Source organism: Polistes dominula, unplaced genomic scaffold (assembly GCF_049000335.1).
Source record: "Polistes dominula isolate Pdom_NZ unplaced genomic scaffold, Pdom_raw_medaka contig_24, whole genome shotgun sequence".
NCBI classification, from domain to species: domain Eukaryota; kingdom Metazoa; phylum Arthropoda; class Insecta; order Hymenoptera; family Vespidae; genus Polistes; species Polistes dominula.
Genome location: NW_028301150.1, coordinates 1,503,935 through 1,531,591, shown reverse-complemented (window position 1 = coordinate 1,531,591; position 27,657 = coordinate 1,503,935). Strand labels below are relative to the sequence as shown.

General features: G+C 29.2%; 1 protein-coding gene and 1 long non-coding RNA gene across 3 annotated transcripts in view; one reads left to right on the top strand and one right to left on the bottom strand.

Annotated features, from left to right (window-relative positions):
• The first annotated feature begins 222 nt into the window (after positions 1-222).
• LOC149030781 (uncharacterized) lies at positions 223-1,914 on the top strand. The gene is made up of 3 exons (XR_016178318.1): positions 223-1,030; positions 1,128-1,408; positions 1,509-1,914. It is a non-coding gene; the product is annotated as an uncharacterized LOC149030781 (long non-coding RNA).
• A 1,660-nt stretch (positions 1,915-3,574) lies between these two features.
• Positions 3,575-27,657, bottom strand: part of LOC107064793 (uncharacterized) — a 67,233-nt gene continuing 43,150 nt past the window's right edge. The window contains exons 2-13 of one of the 2 annotated variants that reach the window (XM_015317836.2): positions 16,635-16,848; positions 12,779-13,366; positions 11,709-12,711; positions 10,617-11,603; positions 10,086-10,337; positions 6,858-7,066; positions 6,481-6,759; positions 6,109-6,270; positions 5,688-5,985; positions 5,053-5,290; positions 4,776-4,926; positions 3,575-4,581 (exon numbers count right to left, since the gene is read on the bottom strand). In XM_015317836.2, the coding sequence (XP_015173322.2) occupies positions 4,318-4,581; positions 4,776-4,926; positions 5,053-5,290; positions 5,688-5,985; positions 6,109-6,270; positions 6,481-6,759; positions 6,858-7,066; positions 10,086-10,337; positions 10,617-11,603; positions 11,709-12,711; positions 12,779-13,366; positions 16,635-16,802 (4,599 nt within the window). In that variant the 5' untranslated portion in view covers positions 16,803-16,848 and the 3' untranslated portion in view covers positions 3,575-4,317. The remainder of the gene's footprint in view (positions 4,582-4,775; positions 4,927-5,052; positions 5,291-5,687; positions 5,986-6,108; positions 6,271-6,480; positions 6,760-6,857; positions 7,067-10,085; positions 10,338-10,616; positions 11,604-11,708; positions 12,712-12,778; positions 13,367-16,634; positions 16,849-27,657) is intronic. The other variant, XM_015317838.2, reaches the window with a different exon arrangement.

The following is a 27,657-nucleotide window of genomic DNA, read 5'->3' as shown; positions in this document are numbered from 1 at the left end:
TGGTGTGACATTTATGCAATTGAAATTGATTGAGTTTTTATATTATAATATAAAGCAAGCACTATCAAAGAAATATTTGCATACTTTGATACATTTAATAATTATTCAATAACTTTTATTTATAATTAAGTCAATTCTTATAAATTATTATACTTCTGTTTTATATTGAACATTGATTATTTATGATAACGTATCTTTTTATGTTTTCATTTTATAAGAACACTAATCACATATGCATTTTTCCAATCGTTTTTTGACGTGTAGTGCGGTCGGTAAACACGTCCCGGTTCTGGTCGCGTTCGTGTTCGCGATCAAAAACTTTTCTATAGTTTTTTCATCTACTCTCATCGTCATCCTAAGGGTAGGAGACCCATCGGGCATTCATCACTGAAGATTAAAAGTAAATAGAATTTTTTTATTATATCTTTTGTGATGATAATTTCAATGATTTTTTATTACGATCATGATATTAATTGTTCTTTACTTTTTTTGTTTCAGAATATCATTGCAATCGTGCGTGTAGGCAATGAAGTGATCGTGTGTTTGCATCGTTTAACAAAATCGTTAATTAGAGTCAGTGTTTTTTCGCCGTATGTAAAAATTTCGATTTTTTCGGGTTAAGAAACTCCGAAAGTTTCTTATATTCGGTTTAAACGTGTGCTCATCGTCATCTTAAGGGTAGGATACCTATCGTGCATTCATCATTGAAGATAAAAGGTAAATTAATCTTTATATTAAACATTGTTTTAATTATTAATTATAATTTTGAAATGATAACAATGATTCTAATCATTTTGTATTTTTCTCTTGTTTCAGTGATAGTTTTTTGATATTACTGCGTGCGAAGCAGTTGTAAAATTAGAGTCAGTGTTTGTACGAATTATTAAAAAATAAAGTATAATCGCGAATTAGAATCAGTGTCGTGGTCGTGATATAAAAAAGTTTCTCATTTTCGTTTTGAACAGTCTGTCTACGCATCGTCATCTTAAGGGTAGGAGACCCATCGTGCATTTATCGATACAGATTTAAAGTGAGTATATTTTTGTATTAAATAATTCCTTAAAAATTATAATAATTTTCTGTAATAGTAATGATATTAATAGTATTGTTTTTTATTTCTGTTTCAGATTGCAATCGTGCGCGAAGCAATGTACGGGAGTGTTTATGGTGTTATCATTAAACTGCGTGCAAAGCAGTTTTTGAATTAGTTGTAGAATCAGTGATCGGCCGAGTAATAAATTAAAATCAAACGCGAATTAGAGTCAGTGTTGTTCGTCGTATAATAAAATTTCGGTTTCGCGATAAGAAACTCATTTATAGTTTCTTATTTTCGTTTATACCGTGTTTTTAGATTCACGCGAGGTGTATCACCATGATACCGTTGAGCTGCATTCAATTGGAATGCATTGTGAGTATGCATTTTTTTAAATATTTTATTTGATTTTATTTGAAATGATTTTTGATTATATTATTGATAACTTATCGTTACATTTTATTTTATATTACAGATAAGACAATGGATTTTTTTTCTTATCAAAGATGTGGAATGAATTCTTCGATGGATCTTCGATGGATCTACGGTGGATCGGCAGACTGCAATACTTGCTTCGAAGTAGGTGTGTTTTGGAGCCATCGCAGAACTTCTAATGCTAACTGTTCATATTTCGTGTATGTGTCATTTTCATTTTAAAATGTCACATGTATGGAATATAACAGTCGGTAACGAGTGAGTAGAAAAATTGAAAATCCCTCCGGTGCTCAATCATACCAAGGATGAAAGATCCTAATTGCCACGAGCTACTCTTTATAATTATTTAAATAAATTATTGACGAACACATGAATAATTCCATTTTTTTTTTGAATTACTCATAAAACTGTATATTCTATTCTAAATTCTATTAATGGAGGATAGGTTTTCTTGTCTCATGGGTTAAATTAAATTAATTACATTTTTTTTTAACACTTCTACTTTTTTACGCCCAATTCTTTCATTAGAACAGCCAACTTAATGAAACAAGTCGTCGGAGGTTTTGAAATATATTAATTAAATATATTAAAGTATATTAAAAAATATTAAAAGTCATTATTTATGAAATAACTTGTAGAGTCCTTAATCGTTCTGCTCGAAGAAAACGTCATCATTTTGATTGAATGTATTCCTATCTCGTAACTAATCGTATAGTTTGTAAAAATAATTAACCACGAAGAGGATGACAAATAATGATTTAGAGACTAAATCGTTGAACGTGTTTTAAACAGATTCGTTGTTTAGTCTACATGTCTGTATACGTGCACGTGTGTATGCAGTGTACAATCACGTAGAAGAGAGTCAATAGGGTTCACGTACATATATAGTAAAAGAGAAGAAGAGCCTAACGGACTCTACGAGCCAGTTGGCCCTGGTCCAAGGATACAATGTAAAAGTAGAAAAGTGTTTTCGCAGGGTAGCTAACACGTGAGGAAAGCGTTAACTTACATTTTCTCCAGTTATAGCTTTAGCAATTTGTTGCCAGGTTCTCTCTCTCTCTCTCTCTCTCTCTCTCTCTCTTTGCTTAGTGTATAAATTATATACACATACACATACTATCTTCCCTTACCCCTTTCCCTTTTACGTCGTGCCATACTCATCCTTCTAATATGGTTCTGGTAGAGTACGAAATGTACGAGAGACGACGACGGGCTTATGCGTGAATTATGCTTGCAACCTGACATTCTCAGACATACCACAATTAATGGATACACACACAGAGTGTGAGTGAGAGAGTGAGAGTATCGATATATTTATTCCTAGGTATCAGATTAACGTTCTAACGTAATATACGCTGCTCTTCAATTTTCGTGCAAAGTCTTGTTTTACTTCTACCACTATAATAATATGATATATATATATATATAAATATTAAAAAAATAATAATAATAAAAATAAATATCGCGTTTATAAATTAATTAAACGTACTTTCATAACTGTAGAGTCAACTTCGTATCTTCGATATTATAAAAACGTTTTATAATATAATATAAAGTATATGTGTATAAATATGTGTATACATGTTTGTATTCGATATAAAAACAAAAAGGCTAACAACCAATCAACGTTCGCGACAGGCGACCGTTCTCTCGTTCACTTTTATAAAGTAAAATTCATAAAGTGTAATTAAAAACTTTTTTCATATCATTCGTGTCAGAGAGTTTGCTTCGTCTGTACGAACAAATGACTTCCCCTTTCGTCAACCCTTTTGGTCTCACCACAGCCCTTTTTCTCAATTCTCTTGTTATCGGTGATCTCTTTTGGTACATCTTTTCTCAAATAGAATCGTTTTTTTAGTAGGAATTTGTTTAAATTGATAAACGATACGTGAACTAGTTTGAAATTAATAAAATTGTGTATTTTTGTTTTTGTTTTTTTATTTAATGTTCGTGAACGCGTGTATCGTTTGAAATTGAATTATATTAACATATAAAAGTAATTTGTTTTTATTATTATTGTTTATCGTGTCACATCAAATTGCAAATTAAAAAATCGTCGTTTACATAAAGGGAGAGAGGATGGGACACCTAATGAAAGGAATGATCTAACAAAACTCATATTTTATTTTTTTAATCAGAGCATTACAACAAAGGCACACAAGGTTTTTTTTCTTCTTTGTACAAATATGTTGCAAAAATTGTTTATGAATATTTATGTATAAAGTATAAAACATGATTTTTTTTTCTTTTTTTTTTTTTTTACTTATACGTTATAAACTTATATTATATTCTCATGCATGCTTTGTTTTTCGTAATAATCAACGATAATTAAAATCTATACATATATATGTATACTTATTAAATAATACTCACATCGTTGAGAATAACGATATAAATGATTATATTTGAATTTGATTAAGTTTGGCGAGTATTGTCACGATTTTGATCGAAAATTGGCACACGTATTATTTGTTATTATCATTTAAATTATTAAATAAATATAAACGGTTATTATGTTATATACTGGTTCATCAGATTTAAATACATTTGTACGACTAAAACACATAGTCGTATAATTATGATAAATTATTGACAATATGTTACGATAGATTAATAATAATAATAATAATAATACAAAATAGAAAACAAAGGGAGAATAGAAAATAAACTATGATAAAACATAATACAAAAGAAATTCATTAGAATTGCATTAAATTGCGTATCCTTGGTTCCTTTTTTTTTCATTTCAACGAATTCAAATATTAACGATATATATTAATAAATTCGATAAATAATTTTAGAATTAATTTACATTAAAAAAAAAAAAATATAAATATTGTTTCTATACTTCAACTAACACGCGACAAACGATTGTTCTGTTCGTCCAATAAAATCGATGCCTCGCACATCATTTTCGCACTGGTACGTACCAAAAATAATAATTGATATTCATCGGTAATAGTCAAAGGTGCTCGTGTTCTTACCAATGCATGAAGTATAGTTGCTCTTTCAAGATCTAGCCATCTTTGAAGAGTAACTTCCCTTTCTTTTGCTAAACCAAAAGTTGTAACATCGTCTGGACCCCATAAAGAAAATTCGAGTAATGATTTTACCTAGAAAACGTATTATTCATAAAAATGATTATGACGATGATAAATACACGTTGAAATTTTATCATACTCATACAAAAATGTGGAATTATAATTATGAAAAATGAAAAAAAAAAATAAAAATAAAAATACAAACAGGTGTAATATGAATAATTAATTTCAATGAATACAAAAATTTATGTACTCGTTTTGTTTACCTGAGAAAGGGTGACTGCTTTTTCACGTAACAATAATTCCTGGACTAGAGGAAGTTTCTTGGTCAAGTGTAATTGTTGTAGTGCAACCAAAGCACACTGACACAATGAAACCTTTTCTTCACTTCTAACGTCACAAGTATCAACATTTAATCTACGAAACGATAAGAAAAAAAAAGACTGTCAACCGTTGTTGTTGTTGTGGTTGTTGTTTAGCAACGAGTAAATATTTTTTTTTAAAAAACAAAAAAGAAAAGATAAAAAAGAGATTATAACCAACCCTTGCAAAAGATAAAGTCGATAACAGGCATCCTTATCCTCTCGACAAAGCATCACGTTACTCAGACCTTTCGAGGATTCTTCGATTCCACGTGCTTGAAGACTTTTCAAGGCGTTAACGAATTGAAGTAAAACGAACGAGGATTCTCTAATCGAACCTTCGTCCTGGGAATCCTTCGTGACTAAACCAAATGCTTGAACCGTACTCACTTGTAATCTTGGAAAAACCGAGATCGTTGCTGCAAACATACATATATATATATATATATATATATATATATATATATATATATATATATATATATATATATATTTTTCCAAGAAAATTTATTTATCAAAAATTACGTTAATACTGTTTTGCAATTAAAAATATATACATCAATTGTGCTCGCAAATGTTTATATTGTTTTATTAGGATTCCAAAAAAAAAAGATGAAATTATTATTTATCTTATTTTAAATAATATAACTCTATCTATTCTTTATAAATATCATAAATATAAATATATATTAAATATTATAATATCATTTTTTCGACAGATATTTGAAATTTCGTAGGAAAAGTTATACAACGTGTTCTCATATTCATCCTTCTATCCAAATAAAAAAAAAAAAAAAGAAATCTAGAATAAATTACCTTCCATGTCTTTGCCAGTTGATAAACTGACTCTTTCGGATATTTCTTTGGGCACGGTCTCTATAAACTCGATTATTGGCGCCAAGTAGAATTCCTTTCTTGACACGTGCATCGCTTGATCGAACGCGATGCACAAGCTGACGTTTTGCTCGTTCCAACTAGCCGAGCAGAATATTCGCCTGCCAATGAAAACGGACGTGTTTGCGTCAATGGTGAAATCGCGTAGACGAGGATTGGAATTTTTCAAGGCACGAAGTGGACCAGGTGCTACTATTTGTGAGACTTGATTCACCTGTAACTTGATTTACATGATTACACGTTACACACATCGAACCAACAAAAATCGATTGAGAAGAAATATAATCTGAATAAGAGAAATTTATTATTAAAGGTAAATCTTATTAAATGAAAACTAATATACCTGTTCGACAAATTGTGCTAATGCTTCGTGATTGGCCACTACAACGGCACCATAATTATCTTCTAAACTACGATGAACTATACTACGTCCTCTTCTTTGTCTCAATCGATTCAACCTAAGCTCGTCGTCTTTGATCTTCCAATCTTGATCTTCTTCTGCACCCTTAAAAAAAAATAATCATAATTCGTATTTTAGAAAAATAATCAATATAATTTTCCATTTACATAGAATTTGTTCGTAATCTATTTTATTGTCATCTAATTTATTTTTAAGGTTTTTTTTTTAATTTGAGTATCGAATTTTATTTCGTATAATAATATATTTTCCCTCTCTCTCTCTTGAAAAATAAAAAAGACTAACAAAAGTATATACCTCGTCACCAGTGTAGAAAGTGTATGAGGGTGCGTAAAGTTCGCTTTCAGTTTCGCTACCACAATAGGGTAATGAAGTTGACCTGAGGAATGGTTGATGATGATGATGATGGTGATGGTGATGATGAAATTTGAATTCTACCCCTGGATCCATAACACTGCTGTCAGATTTCCTCTTGCAATTTGGATGATGGGATCCGTTTCCATGGCGTAGTTCAAGACTCGAGTCACATTCCGGTGAACTGGACAAACACTCGTAACCATGACTATCGTTCGAGGTCTGAAACGATTTATTTGTTTCAAAATAAAAACTTAATTAATTTCAAGAAAAAAAAAAATACATCAAAATACAAATCTCAAATGAATACTTTTGATTACCGGTGAATCGGAAGTAAGCTGAGTTATGGTTGCGGTAGTCTCGTAATCGTTTAGGGTCAAATTTTGCGATGACGATGAAGAGGATGAAGAACCGTGCTTCTTAATCAAAGATGGTTGTGAGGATGTTGCTTGATCCCTCATACTGGCGGTTCTTTGAGGTTTCGAAGGTGCCAGGGCACTGCGTACCTCACCTGTAACATCCTCCGCTGCTGCAGGCACGTCCGCCATCGTCAAGCGCCATGGGTTAGTACCACAAGACACAAGGCATTGTCACAAAACAGGCTAGCTACTACAAGTAACTAGCGTATTAGACGCATAACGCTCGATTCATACATTCTCAACGCTAATCTATGTATTTCTCGTATATGTATATATATATATATGTATGATGATGTTACATACTCTAATACGCGTAATTAGAACGTAACTCTATTTGGTTCATCAGCAAAAACTACAATGACAAGGCACATGGACAAATTACATGAAAAATTATTACTTTTAACATGATACACAAAAACTTCTTATTTATTTCCAAATTTTCTCATTTTTTTTATTATTTATTAATTTATTAATTTATTATTGTTTTGGTCACACGTGAGTGCACGTTCAACGTTAAGTTGAACATCGTTTAATTAAAGGTAAAAAAAAAAAAAATGAAAAATTTGTGAATAATCGAAGATTGCAACGAAGGACAATAATTTACAATAAATATAATATTAACGCAGTAATAATTGTGTGTTATATTAAAAGTTAACTAAATCAAAATCAATCTTTACGCTATTTCAAGATTATATTTTTTTTTTTTTTATTTTGTCGGAAATAAAACGATAGACGCAAGTACCGCTTTTGAATCATTTAATTTAAAAGTTTCGGGTGATATTGATTATTATTATTATTATTATTATTATTATTATTATTATTAGGCAAGCATTCCAGTTTACCTAAATAACATAATTCTAGAGTGAACACAATGCTTAATGTATTTTTTTGTTTTTTTATTTTTTATTTTTAATCAATGCATGCGGCGTTAATAATTGCACCCAGCGGTCAAGTTAGAAAAAGAGCTCTGGCGTAACACAAAACGCTGTTGTTAAAAAGAAAAGAAAAAGGGAAATGGCGAGTAAACCGATGAGGAGATGATTTTGTTGCACATTTTCATTCTGTTTTATTTTTCTTTTTCATTTTTTTGTATTATATTATTTTAAACATTATTATTATTATTATTATTATTATTATTATTATTATTATTATTATTATTATTATTATTTCTTGCAAGCTTTAATAAGCACTCATACAACGATACTCCAGTCATCTGTACATCAAAAATTAAACCAAAAAAAAAATAAATGTATGTAATTGTTCGTCCAAAAAAAAGAAGAAAAAAAAAATAGGAAAAAAAAAGAAAAGAAAATTATTTCGTACGACGAACTCTCGTAGATGATACAAAAAGATAATTTGATTTTTTATTATTGTTATTATTATAATTTTTTTTTGTTTCTTTCTATTCCCATAGAAAATAAAGAATCTTCCTCATCTTTTGGCTTAGTAGCCAAAAACTACGATCCTAGATAATCGATACCAAAAACTTGGCTCCATTTTCATTGGCGTTCGGTCGTCACGCATTGCGCACCGAGCTTTTCTCTCTCTCTCTCTCTCTCTCTCTCTCTCTCTCTCTCTCTCTCTCTCTCTCATTCTCACCCGTTGTGTGTATGGTGTGTTCGCACTCGTAGAAATAAAATTCAAAATGTCGCGTCAAAATCAAATTCATAAGAAAAAAAAAAAATGGCACGTGCAGAATAATAATGCAAAAGATAATAATCAATAAAATCAAATTTAAATGTTTATAATATTTAAAATAAATGAATAAAAATAGGAAGGTAAGAGAAAAAAGGTGAAAACACGGTTCGTCTCGTTTGAATTTGAATCAAGGAAAAACAAGGCTCTCTGATGTCTGTGTGTTTTTTTTTTTTCAATTTTTTTTTTTCAGGCAAATATTTATTTAAATTTTAAGAAAAAGATAAAACATTAATCAATCAATATTACAGGCTTTTTTTCTATTTTGTTTTGTTGTTTTTTTTTTTTTTTTTTTTATTAATTTTATTTGTAATTTTTTAATTCTTTTTATTTTCTATCATTTTCTCGTCCTTTATTTTTTTTTCTCAAATTTTTTTCTATATATCTATACAAAAATTGTTCATGTAAATTACAATAACACAATTATAAGAATATAATTGAATAAAAAAATTTGGATATACGCTTATCTTCTTTCTCTCTCATTCTCTTTTTATTCTCAAACTCTTCTTCGTCATTCGTTTTAAACGCGAATAGAAAGAGTGAGAGAGAGAGAGAGAAAAAAAGGAAAACAAAAAAAAAGGAAAAGAATTGCGTATGCATGCTTTTTGATCGTGCTAATTAATCGGCCTAATTGATTGGCCTATACGACTTTTACTTTCATAAAAGTACAACCAACATACGACGCCTATTACAAGTATATATATATGCACGTGTATAAATGTAAATAGATAGAAATATAGAATTGATTGCATATACGTTTTATATATATATATATTTATATGTATGTGTTATAAATGAATGTACGTATGTATCACAGAATATAATGAACTATTATTTTATGCACGAATTAATCCTCTTACTAAACATATAATAATAATAATAGTATAACTTTAACAATTAACTAAATAATGGCTTTTGTTTATTTTTTTTTTTTTTTTTTTTTTTTTTTAAAGAATAATACAAGCTAACGATGTACGGCAAATTAAACTTCGTCTCTTCTTTCGTCTCATTATAAAACAACACGGTCTCGAGTAGGTAGGAAGAAAAAAATAAAAAAAATAGGAGCACGAACGAGCCCACACATTCGATGTGATTCGATAAGAGAAATAAATCACAAAAAGAAAATTTATATTTTACTATATTATAGTCGTCAATCTTTTGTCATATATTTGTTGTAACGACCAAATAATTTATTGATCAATAATAAAAAAAAAAATAACGTGTTCTATTCGCGTCACTCATTCGTACGTTTATTTATTTTGTTTTTTTATTGTTTTATAAAGCAAATGGCGCATGAGGGGTTTTGTGAGTATGGCTGTTAACATTCACAGGGGGTGGAGGGTTGGTATAAGTGTACGCGTGAAGTGGAAAAAAAAAAAAGAAGAAATCACCACGACGATTCACATTAGTTACATTGTATGGGCCTGAACTTACCCAGATTCGCGTAAATCAAGTCTGAACTGGTAGCGGTTGTTGATGCGGCGTTCGTTGGTTGCCAAGAAGAAGTCGGTGCAGTAGTCGTCATCTTGCCTAGCGATTTTTCACTTCTATTAGAATGCAATTGTTGCTTGTTAGTAGTTTCAACACGCGGCGGTGGTGGTCTGACAGGTTTGTTAGACTGATCAGTTCTAGACCATTCCTCCAATGATTGATTTCTTGGCGGAGGTGGTGGTTTTCCTGGTCTAACTGTTAACAAACATAGATCTTTGATAACACAAACACATAAATAACAATCTAACAGGTACAGGTAACCTTTCCTATAACACGTAATTTTCTATTCTAAAATCTTGGTACAGCATTGGATAATGCAATGGTTGCGTAACAATATCTAAAAACTAAATTACCTTAAAATAATGAACTTTGAGGGTTTTCATATATAACACGTCATTTTGTAGGAACCTATTTAACGTGTTTATAGAAGGATTTTACCTGTATAAAAGGGTATTTTGATTGAGAAAAGCTTACCAGCTGAAGTAAGAGCATGCTGTTGATGTTGAGAAGCATTGATAGAACGCGTCGTCTTTGTGGGTTCGTTCTTAAAACCACAGGAATCCGTCTGATCCTCATTGATCCTACTACTACTACCGACGACTCTACTACTATCGTTTCCCACGACTTCAACTGCAGCACCATCGAGCTCAAGTGGATGAATGATTTCCAATCGGAGTTTAGGTTGCGGAGTAGACGGTATTTCATCGAGACGTGAATTCGAAGCATGCCCGTTACTGTTATTGTTGTTGCTGCTGTTGCTGTTAGTGGAGGTAGTGGTGGTGGTCATGTCAACGTCCTTTCTCGAACCCATTCGTAGAAATCTCTTTAATGAAAATCTTGATCTACCACGTTTCTTGCCTTCACGTGTTGTTTCTGTACCATTTGTCAAACTATCCTGCGACAAAGATATTGTCCTTCTTGGTGACGACGTAGTATCGTTCGGATGAGACGATGAAGATGTGGTGGTAATGGTGGAGGAAGTGGTGGGTGATGTACCATTGGTTGGGTCAGGTACATCGCAAACAGCTTTCCTAAACTTTGGACTACAAGACGATGCTCTTTCTCTCTTCTCTTTTTCCCTTACTACCGGTGAATCCGATTTCAAATTAGCACCGGGATTTCTAGCATACAAATTAGAACCCACGGGTAAAAGATCTTCCGTTAACTCTGGCGGTCTTGGTGCCATTCTTCTTTTATTGTTAACAGATCTAACGGGTTCCATACTATTATCTTCATCAGCTTCCGTACCTTCACCGATATCACGTGAACTAGTAGTTGATATTAATTTATCTTCTTTAAAAGATTCGTATGTGATAGATGATGAATTAATTCTTTGATTAATTTGATCGTTTTCTTCGTGTTTATCTTTAATTATTTTCTTAGTTGTTAAAGATTTATTATCTAATTCTTCTTTGACAATTGGTCTCGTTGTTGAATTAGAAATTGGTGAAATAACCGTACCTATAATTGTAACAAACCAATCTCAAGTCAAAATAATAATTCTTTTTAAATCTATAGGAATATTTAAACAAATATAATATAATAAATTAATTAACCTTTACAAACCTGTACTAGGAAGATGATGTGTCCTGTTGTTAACGTTCTGTACCGATGGTGGTGGTAAAACGTAATTAGGATTATTCCTTTTCACGTTGGTACTACCAATATTGCACGTGGGCTCACTCTTCGATAAAACAGTCGGCTTCGTCCCAACGAAGTTAGACGGTTTCTGGGGTACCATGGGTTTCGATTTTGCGTCCATACTGACAGAACCGTGAAGAAAAGACGGCCTTGGTTCGGTTGCTATTACTTTATCCATTTCCATAGATGGTGGTGGACTACGTGGCAATGCAGGTGGTTCAACGATTTCTTCTTCGTCTGCTTTGCCATCTGGTTCACCAGCTAACTCACGACTCTCCTCGAAATTAAATTTTTTTACGCTAACTTCAGGCGAATCTGTTGATAATTTTTTCATTTTTTTCTCATCCACACCGACAACCGTGATTTTGTTAATTTCTTTACCACGTAGGATCAACGGCCTGTCAACGTTCTCAACAATTTCATCTTTTTTCAACAACGTTAAATTCAATTCAACTCCGTTATCTTTTACCGGAGATTCTTTTTCATTGGTTTTTGACAACTCGTAATTCGTACTATTATTATTATTATTATTATTGTTATTATTGTTACTAATATTATTGTTAATGTTACTTTGCATCGATTGAATCGCAATCTTTGGCTTTTCGTTGTCAATTTTTTTCATTGCCGGACTACGCGAAATGTTAGCCAATTTTTTCTCCGATTTTCCAGTTAACAATTCTGTTCTGTTAGTAACATTTTCGAGATTCTTATCAGCAACGTTAACCGTGCTGGTATCCTCAATTTCCGTCCTTTGTATCACTGATATCAAGTTTGTCGAAGTAATCAATGGCATATCAACTATCTTCTCCAATTTTGGAGATCCACTGTTCTGCTGTTGTTGCTGCTGTTGTTGTTGTTGTTGTTGTTGTTGTTCGCGTTTATCATCTTTACGCTCCGTTGTAATCTTTTTTGATGTTTTCAGCATGTTCTATGAAAGATATTATATCAATGTTTGATTTTCATGAAAAAAAAAAAAATTTACAATTCAAACTTACCTCATTTTTGTTATCCATCGAATTAGTGACAGAAGAAGTTGAAGAAGAAGACTTAGCAATGTTATTGGAGAAACCATTGACAGTGATTTTCCTATCGATTGGCCTTTTAGCTGTTGGCAATGATTCGTCACCACCAAATGGTGTAACTGATACCAAAAGTGTAGTTTTACGACCATCTGCGTCCTTTTGAATTCTACCAAGCATCAACGAAGCAAAAGTTCTCGTTGACGATGATGACGTTGATGTTGATGTTGACGTTGACGTTGACGTTGATGTACTCGTTGAAGATTTGTTTATATCATTGTTAGAAATAATTTCACTTAAATTCGCAGTAACGGTATTGAAATTAGTATTTGCACGTGTCAAGTTGCTCAAAGCACGTTCTTCCTCGCTGTCCGGTACCACATCTTCTTCCGTGTTCAAAGAATCAACCAACACCTGTTCTACGTCGTCATCTTCTTCATCCTCTGATAGAAAGTCGTCACCACCGTAACCGATAACTTCGGTCAAGGATTCCGGAAAAGCAACGTTCTTTTTTCTTTGATCCTTTTGAACTGTTGTTGTTGATTCTTTTACTCGTAGAATACTCTGAGAGAATTATATATATATATATATATTTAAATTTAATTAATATTATAATAAGATAAAAATATAAAATATATATTAATAGATAACACAAATTTTAATTATTATTTAAACAATTTACTACTATTACTATTATATGTCAAACCTAAATTATATATTAATTAAATAGTAATTATAATTATATTACAATTAATAATATTGAAAAAAAAGTAATTTAATAATATTATTTAATAAAAAATATATTTATATAATATGTAAAATAATTTATTAATTTAAATTTGTCACAATTGGCACATAAAGTAATTTTATTGACTTGCAACTAAAAATTGCATTAACCTAAAAAGTAAAAAATGCAAGAACGAAAGATAAATTTTTAATACAATCCAATGCATTTTACTTAGATAATATCCCAATCCCTTATTCCAAGGATAATTCGAATCGGATCTAATAAATTTCCCTCGTTTCGATTTCGTAACAACGGATTTTCATGTGTTACGGAAAATGGATAATAATTTGAAGATACCATTAGAGAGAGAGAGCGAGAGAGAGATCGCGAATCGTTGAAGTTTTACGATGTACGGGCAAAATGCCCGTACTGTTCACCCCTACCATCACTACCACCATCCCCAAACCATCCCCATCGTTTTACCACAGTATGCGATTCACTTTAATAACTTATCTCGACGTACTTATGATACTTCATCAAAATTTAACAATGACGTTCAAAAAAAGTAAACTTTACAAAAAAGTAAACTTTATTCACGATTCAACGCATGACATTTTTTCTTCTTTTTTTTTTTTTTGTCTTTTCTTGCAATTCGTTCTTCTCGTTTAAGGAACATAAGAACTTTTATTAAAATTATAATATATATTTGATTTAAAAAAAAAAAAAACAAAAAACAAAAAAGTGGAATTGAACTTTTGAACGATTTATGATTTAATATACGTAAAAAACTTAATTCATTCGGCTTATAGGCATCAAATGGGAAGTTTAACTTTCGACTTAAAATCCTTCGCATAACTGTCCAAGAGAATAACTTTTCGTTAAAGTTTTATCCCCACCTATACACATTTATACACACATATATACACACGTGCCAAAAACAAAACAAAAAATCAGATTGTGATCAACCAACGCACAAGCCATTTGCCTCCTATCCAGTTTTTTTTCTTTTTTTTTACGTTCATTCTCTACCAGGGTCGATTTAAAAAAAAAAAAAAAAGAAATAAAAATAAAAACAAAAAAACAAAACCCCTTCTATACCCTTCCTCCACTCTCCACCCAACAACCCACCCTTGACGAAAAGTGTATAGATTCGATCTAACTTCATTTGCAATTCCATTTAGAAATCAACCCCGTGTGAGGTTGGTATATTTTACCCGCGAAATATCTGCTAAAATCTCGTAATATCATTTTATAATGATATGAAAGAGTGAGAGAGAGAGAGAGAGGGGGGAGAGAGAGGGAGAGAGAGAGTGAGGTAAATTCTAGGATAAATCTCTTCGCATTAAAGTCAATTTTAATTTCACATAGGTAGAGGGGGTGGGATGGAAGAGAGAAGGTGAAGGAGAAAGGGAAGGGGATGTAAGGGTGGGGGAGGGGAATTTAAAGTTCACGATGAATGCTTTCACGATGGCCCGTATAATACTCGTGCAACGATGTAACTATTATATATGGATACACAGAACCGCGAGTTGGTATATATGAAAAAAGATGGGAACTCGTTCGGCCTGTTGCTCTTTTAAAGTTTTCTAACACACATATATATATATTTATATAGATATACAGAAATGCACACACATATACAGACACAAGTGTGTAGAGACTACGGTAACAGTAGCAGCAGCAAAAGCCCCGATGTATATGTATGAGATGCTGATTTTAAACGAGACTCTTCACTTGGACGACCCACTTCCATTGAGTTCACGCTCACAACAACATACAGCCCTTATTGCTAGCAGCAACGTCAGTTAGCGAACGTATAGGGTTGAGTTGGGTAAGGGGGGATGCTAAAAGGTACGTTTTCAGACAAGATTTTGCTTTAGAATTTTTTTATATTTATATATGTAGATAAGTTTAATCGATTATGATGTAATTTAACCCTTAGAGTGCTATAAACGCATATATGCGTTTGATAAAAATTACCAGAGTGATCTATCGACACATATGTGTCGGATAGCATTACCATACCTTACACCTTACGTGTTTGTTAATATTAGTTACAGGGGTCGGTAACGTGCGGCTCGCGAGCCACATGCGGCTCTTTGGATGTGAAACTGCGGCTCTAGGCACCGATGAATAAATAGATTAGTTTTTTTTTTTTTTTTCAAAAAACTTTATTTATTAGTACTGTTTATTGCTGGCTAGAAAAAATTTTGTGGCTGTTTAAAAACTTTGAAATAATGTAAATTGTAATTTTCGGCTCTTCCGACTTAAAAGGTTGTCGACCTCTGTCTTAGTATAATAACGATTTTATTAATATTACTATTATTATTATTATATTAATTAATTAAATTATATTAAGAAAGAAAAATTTTAATTATTAAATATAATTTATTAATAATAAATTATTCCCCGTTCTTACAAAATATTTTAGTTAAAAGTATTCAACACTCAAAGGGTTAATTATCAAGATTTTGTTGATTGATACATTGTAAACTGTTGTTTTAATAATAAATATTGTATTTAATATTAAGTTCTTCAATTTAGATCAATTATTTTTGCTGTTATAATTGTTATTATAGTTGGGATAACGAACATATATTTTATTATCGAGTTATGCCGTTAATTCCGTTATTAGCAAAGTACTACTCTGGATGTCTCTCATACGAACGATTCATTATTAGCAATCCCGTTTATACTCGAGTGCATATTCGAACGATGGCACGGACGCGACAGGTGCCAGGGGGATATGCCAAGTTTTTCCGGTTTATTCGTCGAAGCATTTATGAATTGCGGAACACAACCCAGTTTTCCATTCGTTACGATCGTTATAATCCTCTCGATCGTCGACCTTGTATTGCTCGATCGAACGGTATAATAAACGAAAGAGGAGTAACAGGAGCAGAAGCAAAAGAAGGAGAAGGAGGAGTAAGAGGAGGAGGAGGAGGAGGAGGAGGAGGAGGAGGAGGAGGAGGAGGAGGAGGAGGAGGAGGTTGGCATATCGAGCCTGTCGAATTAATACGACCACTTATCTCGTTCAAAAAAAAAAAAAAAAAATGTTAAGTATCGAGACCTAGAAAATAATTCGATAATATTTATTGTACTTACCTGAACTTTCAAATTATCCGATTTTAAATTGAACGATGCCTTTTCTATGTTGAACAATCTTAATGCATCCTCGTTCGATGAATGTTCCTCTCTTAATTTGAAACAATTCGAACATAACTCCTTCTTCCATGCGTTTTGAACGAAACGATTGCATTGTGCGGACATCATTGCTTAAGTGCAGCGCGACAGCGAAAGTCCCGTTACATCATCGTCCCTGAAAGGAAAAGAAACGAATTAGCAATCGTTCAACAACTACAACTACACTCTCGATAGTATACATTACGTTCTATCAAAAATCATTTTGTTTAATGCATCACTTATAGTAATAATAATAATAATAGAATTCATTTGTACAAATTTCATTGGAAATGTAATATCCTTCAAACTGTGTTTATACAAAATAATTTGTGCCAATTTAAATTTGCAAAGAGGATAAATTCTCACGAAGTGAATTTTGTTTAAATTATTATTTATTTTTGGTAGAGTAAAAATAAGTATTAAAAAATTTATAATAGCAATTTTGTTTAATGCATCACGTTATAGTAATAATAATAATAATAATAATAATAATAGTTTTTTCTTATACAAATTCCATTGGAAATGGAATATGTTTTAAATTATATTTATATAAAAATAATTAGTGCCAATTTAAATTTGCAAAAAAAATAAACCCTTACGAAGTTATTTTGCTTAAATTATTATTTATTCTTTATAATAATTATTTAAAAAATAACACAATAATATAATATATATTTATATATGTATACTAGGAATAATAATAATAAATATATTTCATATATAATATTAATAATTATTTTAAAGTAATAATTATGTTGCTTAAATGATTATATAATTTTAATTTAAATTTCAATTTATTATTTAATTATTTATAAACCCTTAGAGAAAATAATTGTGCTTGAATTAATATTTATTCTTTGTATAATAAAAATAATTATTAAAAAAATAACAACATAAAGATATATATTATTAATAATAATAATAATAATAAATATATGTCATTGGTAAAATAAAACCGACAAAATGTCCGTACGTGAAAAAAAAAAGGTAAAATAAAGAAGAATCCTTCTTGGCAATAAAAATAAAATGGATATCGGATTCTCTTTAGAGATTCATGCGATCTGTAAGGATAGTTTTAACTTGAAAGAATAACGTTATATATATATATATATATATACATATATACGTGGAAGGGCCAATCCGTGAAAACATATTTATCGAAAAGGTAAAAAAAGAAAAAGAAATGGGATAGAAGAAGAAGTAGAAGATGCGATGTTACTGCAGCTACTGTTTCAACGGCACGCGAATGCGGATTTTCAATTTATCGGCACTCCTATTTCGACATACTATCTCTCACATGGTTACATTGAATACGATGCTTTTAACTCTAACTCTCTTTCTCTTTCACAACATTTTAACATTTCTCTTTCTCTCTCTCTCATTCTTTATGTATGTTATGTGTCTATAAGCAACGATCAATGTTTCGCAATGTAGCTTAAAAACATGTCCCTCCCCCTTCCTCCCCCACCTTTCATCTTGTTGTAACTCACATTTTTCAATGCAAATAAACAAAATTTTTCCCCCCCCACCCCTTCTCGTCGGTTTTAAGATTTTACCTGTTTTTTATTTTTTAAATTAATGTACTTTGAACGATACATTTGTTGTTGTTGTTGTTGTTGTTGTTGTTGTTTTGACGTAAATCGGTATTAAATAAAAAATGAAATACACACACACACACACACACACGTACACACAATTTGAAACAAATTTTATAAGGAAAAGTAATATTTGTATTTTTCGATAGAAAAACATGATACGAATAATAATAATAATATAAGAAAGTATCGCTTGTGTAAAATAAAGTGAATCGTTTAGAAATGGAAACATTGTCATACGTTTAGAATCGATCTTTGCGGTTCTCAGTTACGTGCCTGCTGCTGTTGCTGTTACTGCTGGTGTAAGAACGCTGACCTCGGCAAATATTTCCTTTCCTTTCGCCAGAAAAGAGTGTGATGTTATTTTATAGAGCTTCCTTTCGTCTTAACGCAATACTCAAAGTGAACAACAGATTTTTTTTTTTTTTTCTTTATAACTTTACTAAAATTCTCTTCTATCTTACATCCAACCCCCACCCCCTTTTGGTATTGTTTTTATTTTATTTTAATTCGTACAAAATAATTTTTTTTGTTCAAAACTTTCTAATATGATAAATATATTATCAAATAAATGACAAAATTATTTTTATCGTTAGATTAATTAATATTTATTATAATAAATATTAATTATAATAATATATTATTAATATATTTATTTATATATTTATATATTTATTTATATGTTTATTATATATTTATTATATTATATATATATTTATATATATTATAGATTATTATATTATATATATATATATATATATTGATTATATCTTTTATATATATATATTTATATATATATTATATATTTATAATATATAATAATATATTATTAATTAATATTTATTATAATAAATATTATAATAAATATTAAAATATATATTAATAATTAATATTTATTAGAATAAATATTATAATAAATATTATTATATATATTAATAATTATAATATTTATTATAATTAATATTCTCGTTTATCGTAATTTTAAACGTAATTATTATTATTATTATTATTTTATTATTATTATTATTATTATTATTATTATTATTATTATTATTATTATTATTAATTGGTATTAAGAACCGAAAAATTCATTGACAAAAATATTAAATCCTGTCAGTGTTTGAAACGTCCCTGAGTTTTAAAAGTAAGACAATGATATTTAAAAATAGTGAACAAAAAATGAAATGGAAATGATTGGACGAAGAAGAAGAAGAAGAAGAAGAAGAAGAAGAAGAAGAAAAAAAACATGAAAGAATAAAATAATCATAATAATCATAATAATAATAATAGAAAAGGTTATATAGTTGGCTATTAGTTTCTAAACTTAAACGTCGTCTCGTCTACGTTTCCCTGTCGACAGCAGTCACCGTGAATGTAATCAGGACAATTGACCTGAGTTGTTCGCTCGACTGAGTAATTGCCTCACTTCCGGTTCTCGCTTTTATTCCACCGACCTGCTTTGCCGGATCAACTCTTCTCTTTCCATTGACGAACGATACACTCCGATTTTCTCGTTTGAGAAACGTACGAGAGGAGATAATGTTGTTCCTTGTTTTTTTTTTTTTTTTTTTTTTTTTTTTTTTAAGATAAATTAAATCAAAAGATTATCTTTAAAACGTATCATCAAATAAAAAGTCAAAAGAGAAAGAGAAAAAGAAACATTTTTTTTTTTTACTACATGACGAGAAACTTTTAACACATTAGAATTTATCGTGTATATCTTTTGAACAAACAAAAAAATAAATAAATAATACAAATTTATGTATTTATATAATTTATAGTATGAATAAATTATATTTTACATTAAATTTAACTTTTAACTATTTCGTTGATGAATAATGCTTAACACTTTGGAAAGTAACATCAAATTTTACGACACAATTTGTCGTTTTTCTTTTTTCACGAAACTACTTTCACGACAAATAAGCAAAATTATTCGTCTAAATTATGATATCCAATTTTAAAGAAAGTTTTATATATATATATATATATATATATATATATTTTAAATAAATATTTAAAATATAAAATATATGTAAATAAAAATTTTAAAATAAAAATATATATATACATTACTATATATTATTACTATTATTATATGTATATTGTAATTATTATATATATAAATAAAAACAAATATATATAAAAATACAAAATATATATATATATGTAGGTTTTATATGTAAAATAATAAATAATATATATATATATATATAAATAATTAACATCAATCAAATGAATTATTTTTCGTCAATTACTTTCTAAATTATATTCGTACATGACAAGGAAGGAAGCAAGCAAGCAATGACGTAGAATCGATAAATAAGGGTGTGTATATGTGTATATGAGAGAGAAAGAGAGAGAGATAGATTCATGCGAAGGTCGGTTTCTATGACTACTAGAATTATGTCACGTTCCGCTATATATCCGGAAATACAAGTCACGCGAAATACGACGACGCAGCTCGTTCTCGGAATCCATGAAGAATTTCTTGTTACCGATACACACACACACATATACATATACACATATGCCAATTTTGATAAAAATTCACTCGACGACGAAGAATAGAAAGATTTTGTTGTATTTTTATCTGTTTTTTTTTTTTTTTTTCTTTATCTTTCATTTTATTTCAATAAATTTATTTTTATTTCTTCTTCTTCTTCTTCTTCTTCTTCTTCTTCTTCTTCTTCTTCTTATTTTCTTTGATTTTGCGCTTTCTCGAACGTCTTCTTTTCATTGATAATCGTAAAACTCGTTTTTTATCGATTATAATATTTTATATCATATATATTTGAATTTTATGAACAATTATATTGCATCGAATTATATTACAAAGATATCAATAAATTGATTGAGAAAAAAAGAAAAAGAAAAAGGTAAAAAAAAAAAAAAATTATCTTCTTCTTCTTCTTCTTCTTCTTCTGTCTTCGTCTTCTTCTTTTACACTTGATATATGTACTTTGTGTGTGTGCGTGCGTTACTTTTTTAACAGTTGTCAAGGACAGAAAATCGCACGGTTAGTAACGTCGCATTATCATGCACGAGCTGCAGCAAGTGCTCCAGCTAAGAATAAAGTACCGTTTGCAATCTCGATGATCCGTTACATCCCCCTTCACGTTCCAACGAATGCGAAGAGCCTTACACATTAACACAAAGAGAGAAAAAGAATGAGAAAATGAGAGAGAAAGAGAGAGAGAGAGAGAGAGAGAAATACTTTTTAACGTGTCACATTTCTAAAGATTACAACCACCTTTTTTTATTGAATTTCTTTATTTTTTGTTTAAACGTTTGTTCTATTTTTATCTTTTTACCGTACCGTTACAACTTCGAATCAAACCTATTAATTATTTTTATTAATCTATTATTATTATTATTATTATTATTATTATTATTATTATTGTTTATTGTCGTAATATTTGGTTTATTTTAATCATGGAATTCCGAAATCAACATTAAGTGAAATAATAATGTATTACTCGTACATTCCCTTCAATCGTTGTTTTTTTTTTTTTTTTTTAATGATATATATAAATAAAAAAATATATAAAAATAAAGATATATCTATCTAGTATACGAGAATGTTTATCTTGAAAACTGGAAACTGGACCGGACTTGAATGCAAGCAATGGAAAATAAAAAGGCTGAGTGCAACGATCTTAATTGTCAGAACAAAATTTTTCTTTGAGCTTGTGAAAAATGTGAAACAATATTATAATTGTAATTTATAACAACATTTTTGACAGTCACATTATTAACGAATTACAAATATGTCTACTTCAAGATGTAACTTGATTTGAAAGGAATTTAATTCATTTTTTTTTTTTTTTTTATGAATATTTATTTGATTGATGCGATTAGAAATAATAATGATGAATATTTCGTAGAAAAATCCTAACGATATTAAATTGGCAAGCGTGTATATATGTGTATAGTGAGAATATTTGTAACAGTTCTCACTATTAATTGAAAATAATTTAATATTTCCTCGTAATACGATATTACAAAATTCTCGTAAACAGTAATCTAGTTTATAGGATTATTAAGATATCAAATTAATTTCAATTATGTATTACTAGGAGAATATTTTATCGTTAGAGTAATGTAATTTGATTATAAATACTAAGAATAATAAAATACTAGGATGAAAAATAAAACGATTATATTTATCAATAATATTTTATTTATTCTTTATTTTAAGATAAGAATAAATAAGATATTCTTTAATTATTAAATAAACTATAATATATTATTATTATATAATATACTATACTATAATATTATTATTTAGTTTAAAGAATAAACTATATTCTATATTTATTAAAATATTTTATTTTTTTAATTAAAATAAAACAAAACAATAACAAATTATATTTCATCACTACAGTTATTCCTTCAAAAAAAAAGAAAAAAAGAAAATTTTATTAGTTGAGAATACTTGTTTATTTTTTATTTTTTTTTTTTTTTTATTTTAAATAATACATTTTAAACTAAAATACTGTGCTAGCGGTTGTCTTTGATCTTTGTTATAAAGCGTGTGAAATGTCTTTGAGAAATAGCCTTTTTATTTTTATTTTTATTTTTATTTTTTTTTCTTCTTCTACTTCTCAGTTTCTTGGTAAGCAAGTTTAAACGAACGAGTTGTTCTTCGTTTAAGAACTACTAACCAGAAATACACCATAACTAATTTCTCAAGTAAGTTCTTCGTAAATACATGGGTTGGTTGTTAGAACGATAACACGGAACGATAAAACACACGCATTTCTACTTTAAAAAAAAAAAATAATAAAAAAAAAGTAAAAAAACTAACGAGATGACTATTATTATTAATAGAGAGAAACCAACAAAAAAAAATATATAAAAGAATCAAAAGATCTCACGGTTTGATCGTAAACGTTCGGGTTGAGCAACATCGGGTGTGTTCGTTTATTCGATGTAAGAAACATTCTTACATTTATTATACTGCATACGTATTTATTACGATGAAATATATATTATAATGAAAAAAAAAAAAAAAAAAAAAAAAAAACAATAAGTAATTATAAATTAAATGATGTATTTACAACCGTTATTATATATTATGTTATTTATTTAAATTTGTTTTCTCAGGTATTATGAATCATGCACGAAGTATTCTCATTCATTCCCTGTCTCGTATGTAGTATCTTAAATATTCAAAATATACATATTAATATAATTATATAAAATATTCAAACAATTTTTATTAACACGTAATACAAATATTTTACAAATGTATAACATATATATATAATAGTGCAATATATATTACAAATAATTCGTAATACAAACTTCCATTAAATTATGCAACAAGAAAAATTACAATTTTAAATCTATAATAATAATAATAATAATAATAAAAAGTAATAACTAAAGTAATGCAAATATTTTACATAACTACAATATATATATATATGTTATAATACAATATATTACAAATAATTCCTAATACAAACTTCCACTAAATTATGCAACAAGAAAAATTACAATTTTAAATGAATAATAATAATAATAATAATAAAAATAATAATAATAAAATAACTGTACAATGTTCAATATATTTACGGTTATATAAACGTAATTAATGCTGGAAAAACAAAAAAATTAATATCGGTCAAAATATACGACAAAAGCCAATCACCATTACTATAGTGTGTCTCGTAACAGATGACACATCTACTTCGAACAAATTATTCAATAACGAATTTAAATTGCAATATTTTTTTCTGCGTCACTCTCTTCTCCCTCTCTCCCTCTTTCCCTCCCTCCTTCCCCTTTTCACTCAATAAATTGATTTTTTTGTCGCATACTTTATTCGCACGAAAATCTGTCCCAAACCCCCCCCCACCCCACTTTCCCACCACCCTCAACAAATTGTGAATATTATTTTGTATTTTTTCATCAGAAAATAAAACAATGTAAAAATATTTTTATATTAACAAAAAATGAATACATTTGAATGTAAACAAAAAATAATACTATTAATAATAATAATAATAATAGTTATCGAATAGACAACAAAAGACTGGAGAATGATTAACTTCGATTCGTCCTATATTTGCCAGTCACGAGAAGAATTCCCTTTGGTTCACCCTTCCAATCTTCTCTATCTCTATCTCTCTCTATTTCTCTCTTTCTCTTTCTTTCTGTGTGTTTGTCCGTACGTCTCGTTCACCGTCTCGTTTTCTTGCCCATAACGACCGGAAAGAGACGGACCTTCTCTAGAAGACGCATTCCTCGAAGATGACGTGGCCAAACTACTCGAGAAAACGTGCTGCTGCTGTTGCTGCTGCTGCTGCTGTTGACTCTCCATCTTATGCTTTTGTCAATGTGACCTTTTTTCCCTTTTATTCCTTTTTCTCTCTCTGTCTTTCTCTCTTATTCTTTTTCTTTTTTTTTTTTTTTTTTTTTACTTCATCCTTTGTCGTTCGTTTTATCGAATTGAATTTGAATTATGAAATTATTATCGTAGTTTGAAATTTAACAAGAGTTGTGTTGTTCTTCAAAATACATTATATTAATTAAAAAGAAAGAGACAGACACACACAGAGAATGAAAGAGAAAGAGAGAGAGAGAGAGAAGAAAATATTTTCAACTCAAAGTTGAAAAAAAACCGCTTTCGTGGATAGAAAAATTTTTTTGTGTTTTTTTTTTTCTTTCTTTCTTTCTAAGTTTCCCACGATGCAATGAAACACGACGAATAAACGAGAAAACGGACAGACAAATTACTGAGGGACTCATGCGGTGAACTTGACTCCTGACATACGTACGAGAGTAAAAAAAAAAAATGATCTACAAGAGAGAGAGAGAGAGAGAGAGAGAGAGAGAGATAGAGGTAGGAAAGGAAATGTAAATAAAAAGAGAATTCCCAACGTAACCGAGTAGAAACAAAGACAAGAACGAAGTGCGTGGTAGGATAGAGAAGAAATGAAACAGAAAATGAGAATGAGTGAGATAGAAAGATAGATAGAAAGATAGAGATGGAATGAACAAAGCAGAGAAAATTCATATAAGGTCCCGCTATTGTACACCACCACCACTACCAACCACCATCGTGTTTCTCTTCTCGTTCGTTCCCTCAGCGTAATTACTGTTAGCCTTCCACTCAATTGCGAGCATTAAAGCTAGTCATGCCTAACAGTACGGCGTCTGGGAATCTCGTGTGATACGTGTCACGTGTAAAAAAAAAAAATTAGAAAAAATTAGAGAGAGAGAGAGAGAGAGAGAGAGAAAAGAATATCAGACGAAAAGAATACCAAGATTGTGTTTTAGTTTTTAACAAATTTGTACTACTGATAATTGTTCAAGTATTACTACATACAATTTATTTGATTAATTATTTCCATTTAAAACAAATTTCATATGAAAGGAAAGAAATATGTGGTAATAAGTGTAATGATTATGGCATGTTATCCTAAACAATGTTTTTCCAGATTTAGATTATATTTTTGTTTTTGTTTCTTTTGTATGTCTACTATGTTTGAGAAAGATCCGTGAGTATTTAGGATGATTGTAGGATATCTTTATATTGCACAAGTGTGGTTCTTAATTTCAACGAAATTTTAATCTTGTTGGTAAGAAAGTAGTAATAATAACTGTGCGGATTTTATTTAACTCTTTAGGGGCACGGTGGGATTAAAAGTGTCCTACCTTTTTGATACACCGTAATGTACGGTGTATTGCAATAGCTACACATGCTCATAAAGTTTATATTTCGTCTTATTTACGCAAAGCAATTAATTGATTATTAACTCTTTATTTATTATGTTTTTACATTATTACATTATGTAATACGTTTATTAATAAAAAAAAAATTATACCAATTTTGTTTCATTTAAAAACGTAATCAAATTTCTCTATGCAACCTAGGGCTATTTTATTATCTGAAATTCTATATCGCAAAGAGTTAATATAATAATAAAATATAGATTAATATAAGATAAAATAATAATATAATAATAATAGTTAATATAAGAATCAAATATAGAAGCATAGATTTAAATATAATAATAAACAATTATTTAACTGATATAATGAAATTGTGGAAATAATTTATTATAAAAAAAAAGTTATTATTGATTTGATTATAAATTGAACGTTAGAGAGTGTAACGTTATAACGAATATACAAAGATAAATCTAAATAAGTATGGTAAACAGAATTATGATGAATATTTTAATCGTAAATGCTTTTGTTACATTAATAAACTTATTCAACGAAACTTTTCATAGTAAATTTATAGTTGAAGCATGTTTACATTAACGATTTAGAAACGATTGAAGAAAATGATAATTATATTATAAAAATCGTATAATACTATAATACTTGTTAGAGTATGGTAGTATATTTATTAAGTATAGGATAGTAGTAGAACTCGACTCCAATTGCAAGGAAAGCAAGGTATAACCTTCCTTCCACATCGACCACTAAAATTCCATACCAAGGTGACTCTTTTTCGCATCGTTTTTCTCTTTCTCTTTCTCTCTCTCTTTCGTATCAACGAAAGAATGAAAAAAAAAAAGAAAAAATACCATCATCTTACCATGATGCTGCTGTTGCTGTTGTTTCTGCTTACTATGAAAATTATCCGTCTACTATGGCACAGTTTAAAATCTGACGCAACGATATTTCTACTATTACTTTCTCCTTGGAAACTTGGTAAGCAAATTGTAATAAACGAAATAAAGCTATTCAATGTTTAAATATATAATAACCATAATAAAAATATATATATAGATATATTCCTTTAATTGTAACTACAGTTTAATCTTCGATGATTTAATTAACATTCATTAAAATCTAACTTATTGTAAAGTATTAAAAATGAATTATAATATATCATCCAAATAATATATTTTTATTATTATTTTTTTAATCAATTTTTGTATAATATCTTAATATATATATATATAAATTACGTGTCACGTTGTTTGTCCGCCATGGACTCCTAAAGTACTGAACCGATTTTAATCAAATTTTGCACACTTTGTGCAGTTTTATCCAACTTGAAAGATAGGATAGTTAATATTTCAATTTATAATTGCAATATTATTTGACGAATTATTTGTTTATTAACAAAGAATCATGATTATCTCTGTAGATTATATTATATAAATGTAATATAATATTTTGTATAATATATCTACGAAAAATTTTAAAAATTTGATAATGTTTTTATAATAATACAATTATTTCTAACAACTTTTTAGCAATATATAACTATACATATATATGTATAGTTGTTATTCTATGGTGTGCAATCTACGATAAAATACCAACGGAATATCGTCAGAAGTATCGTAAAACTTTATTAAGCGGATAGAAAGTACAAG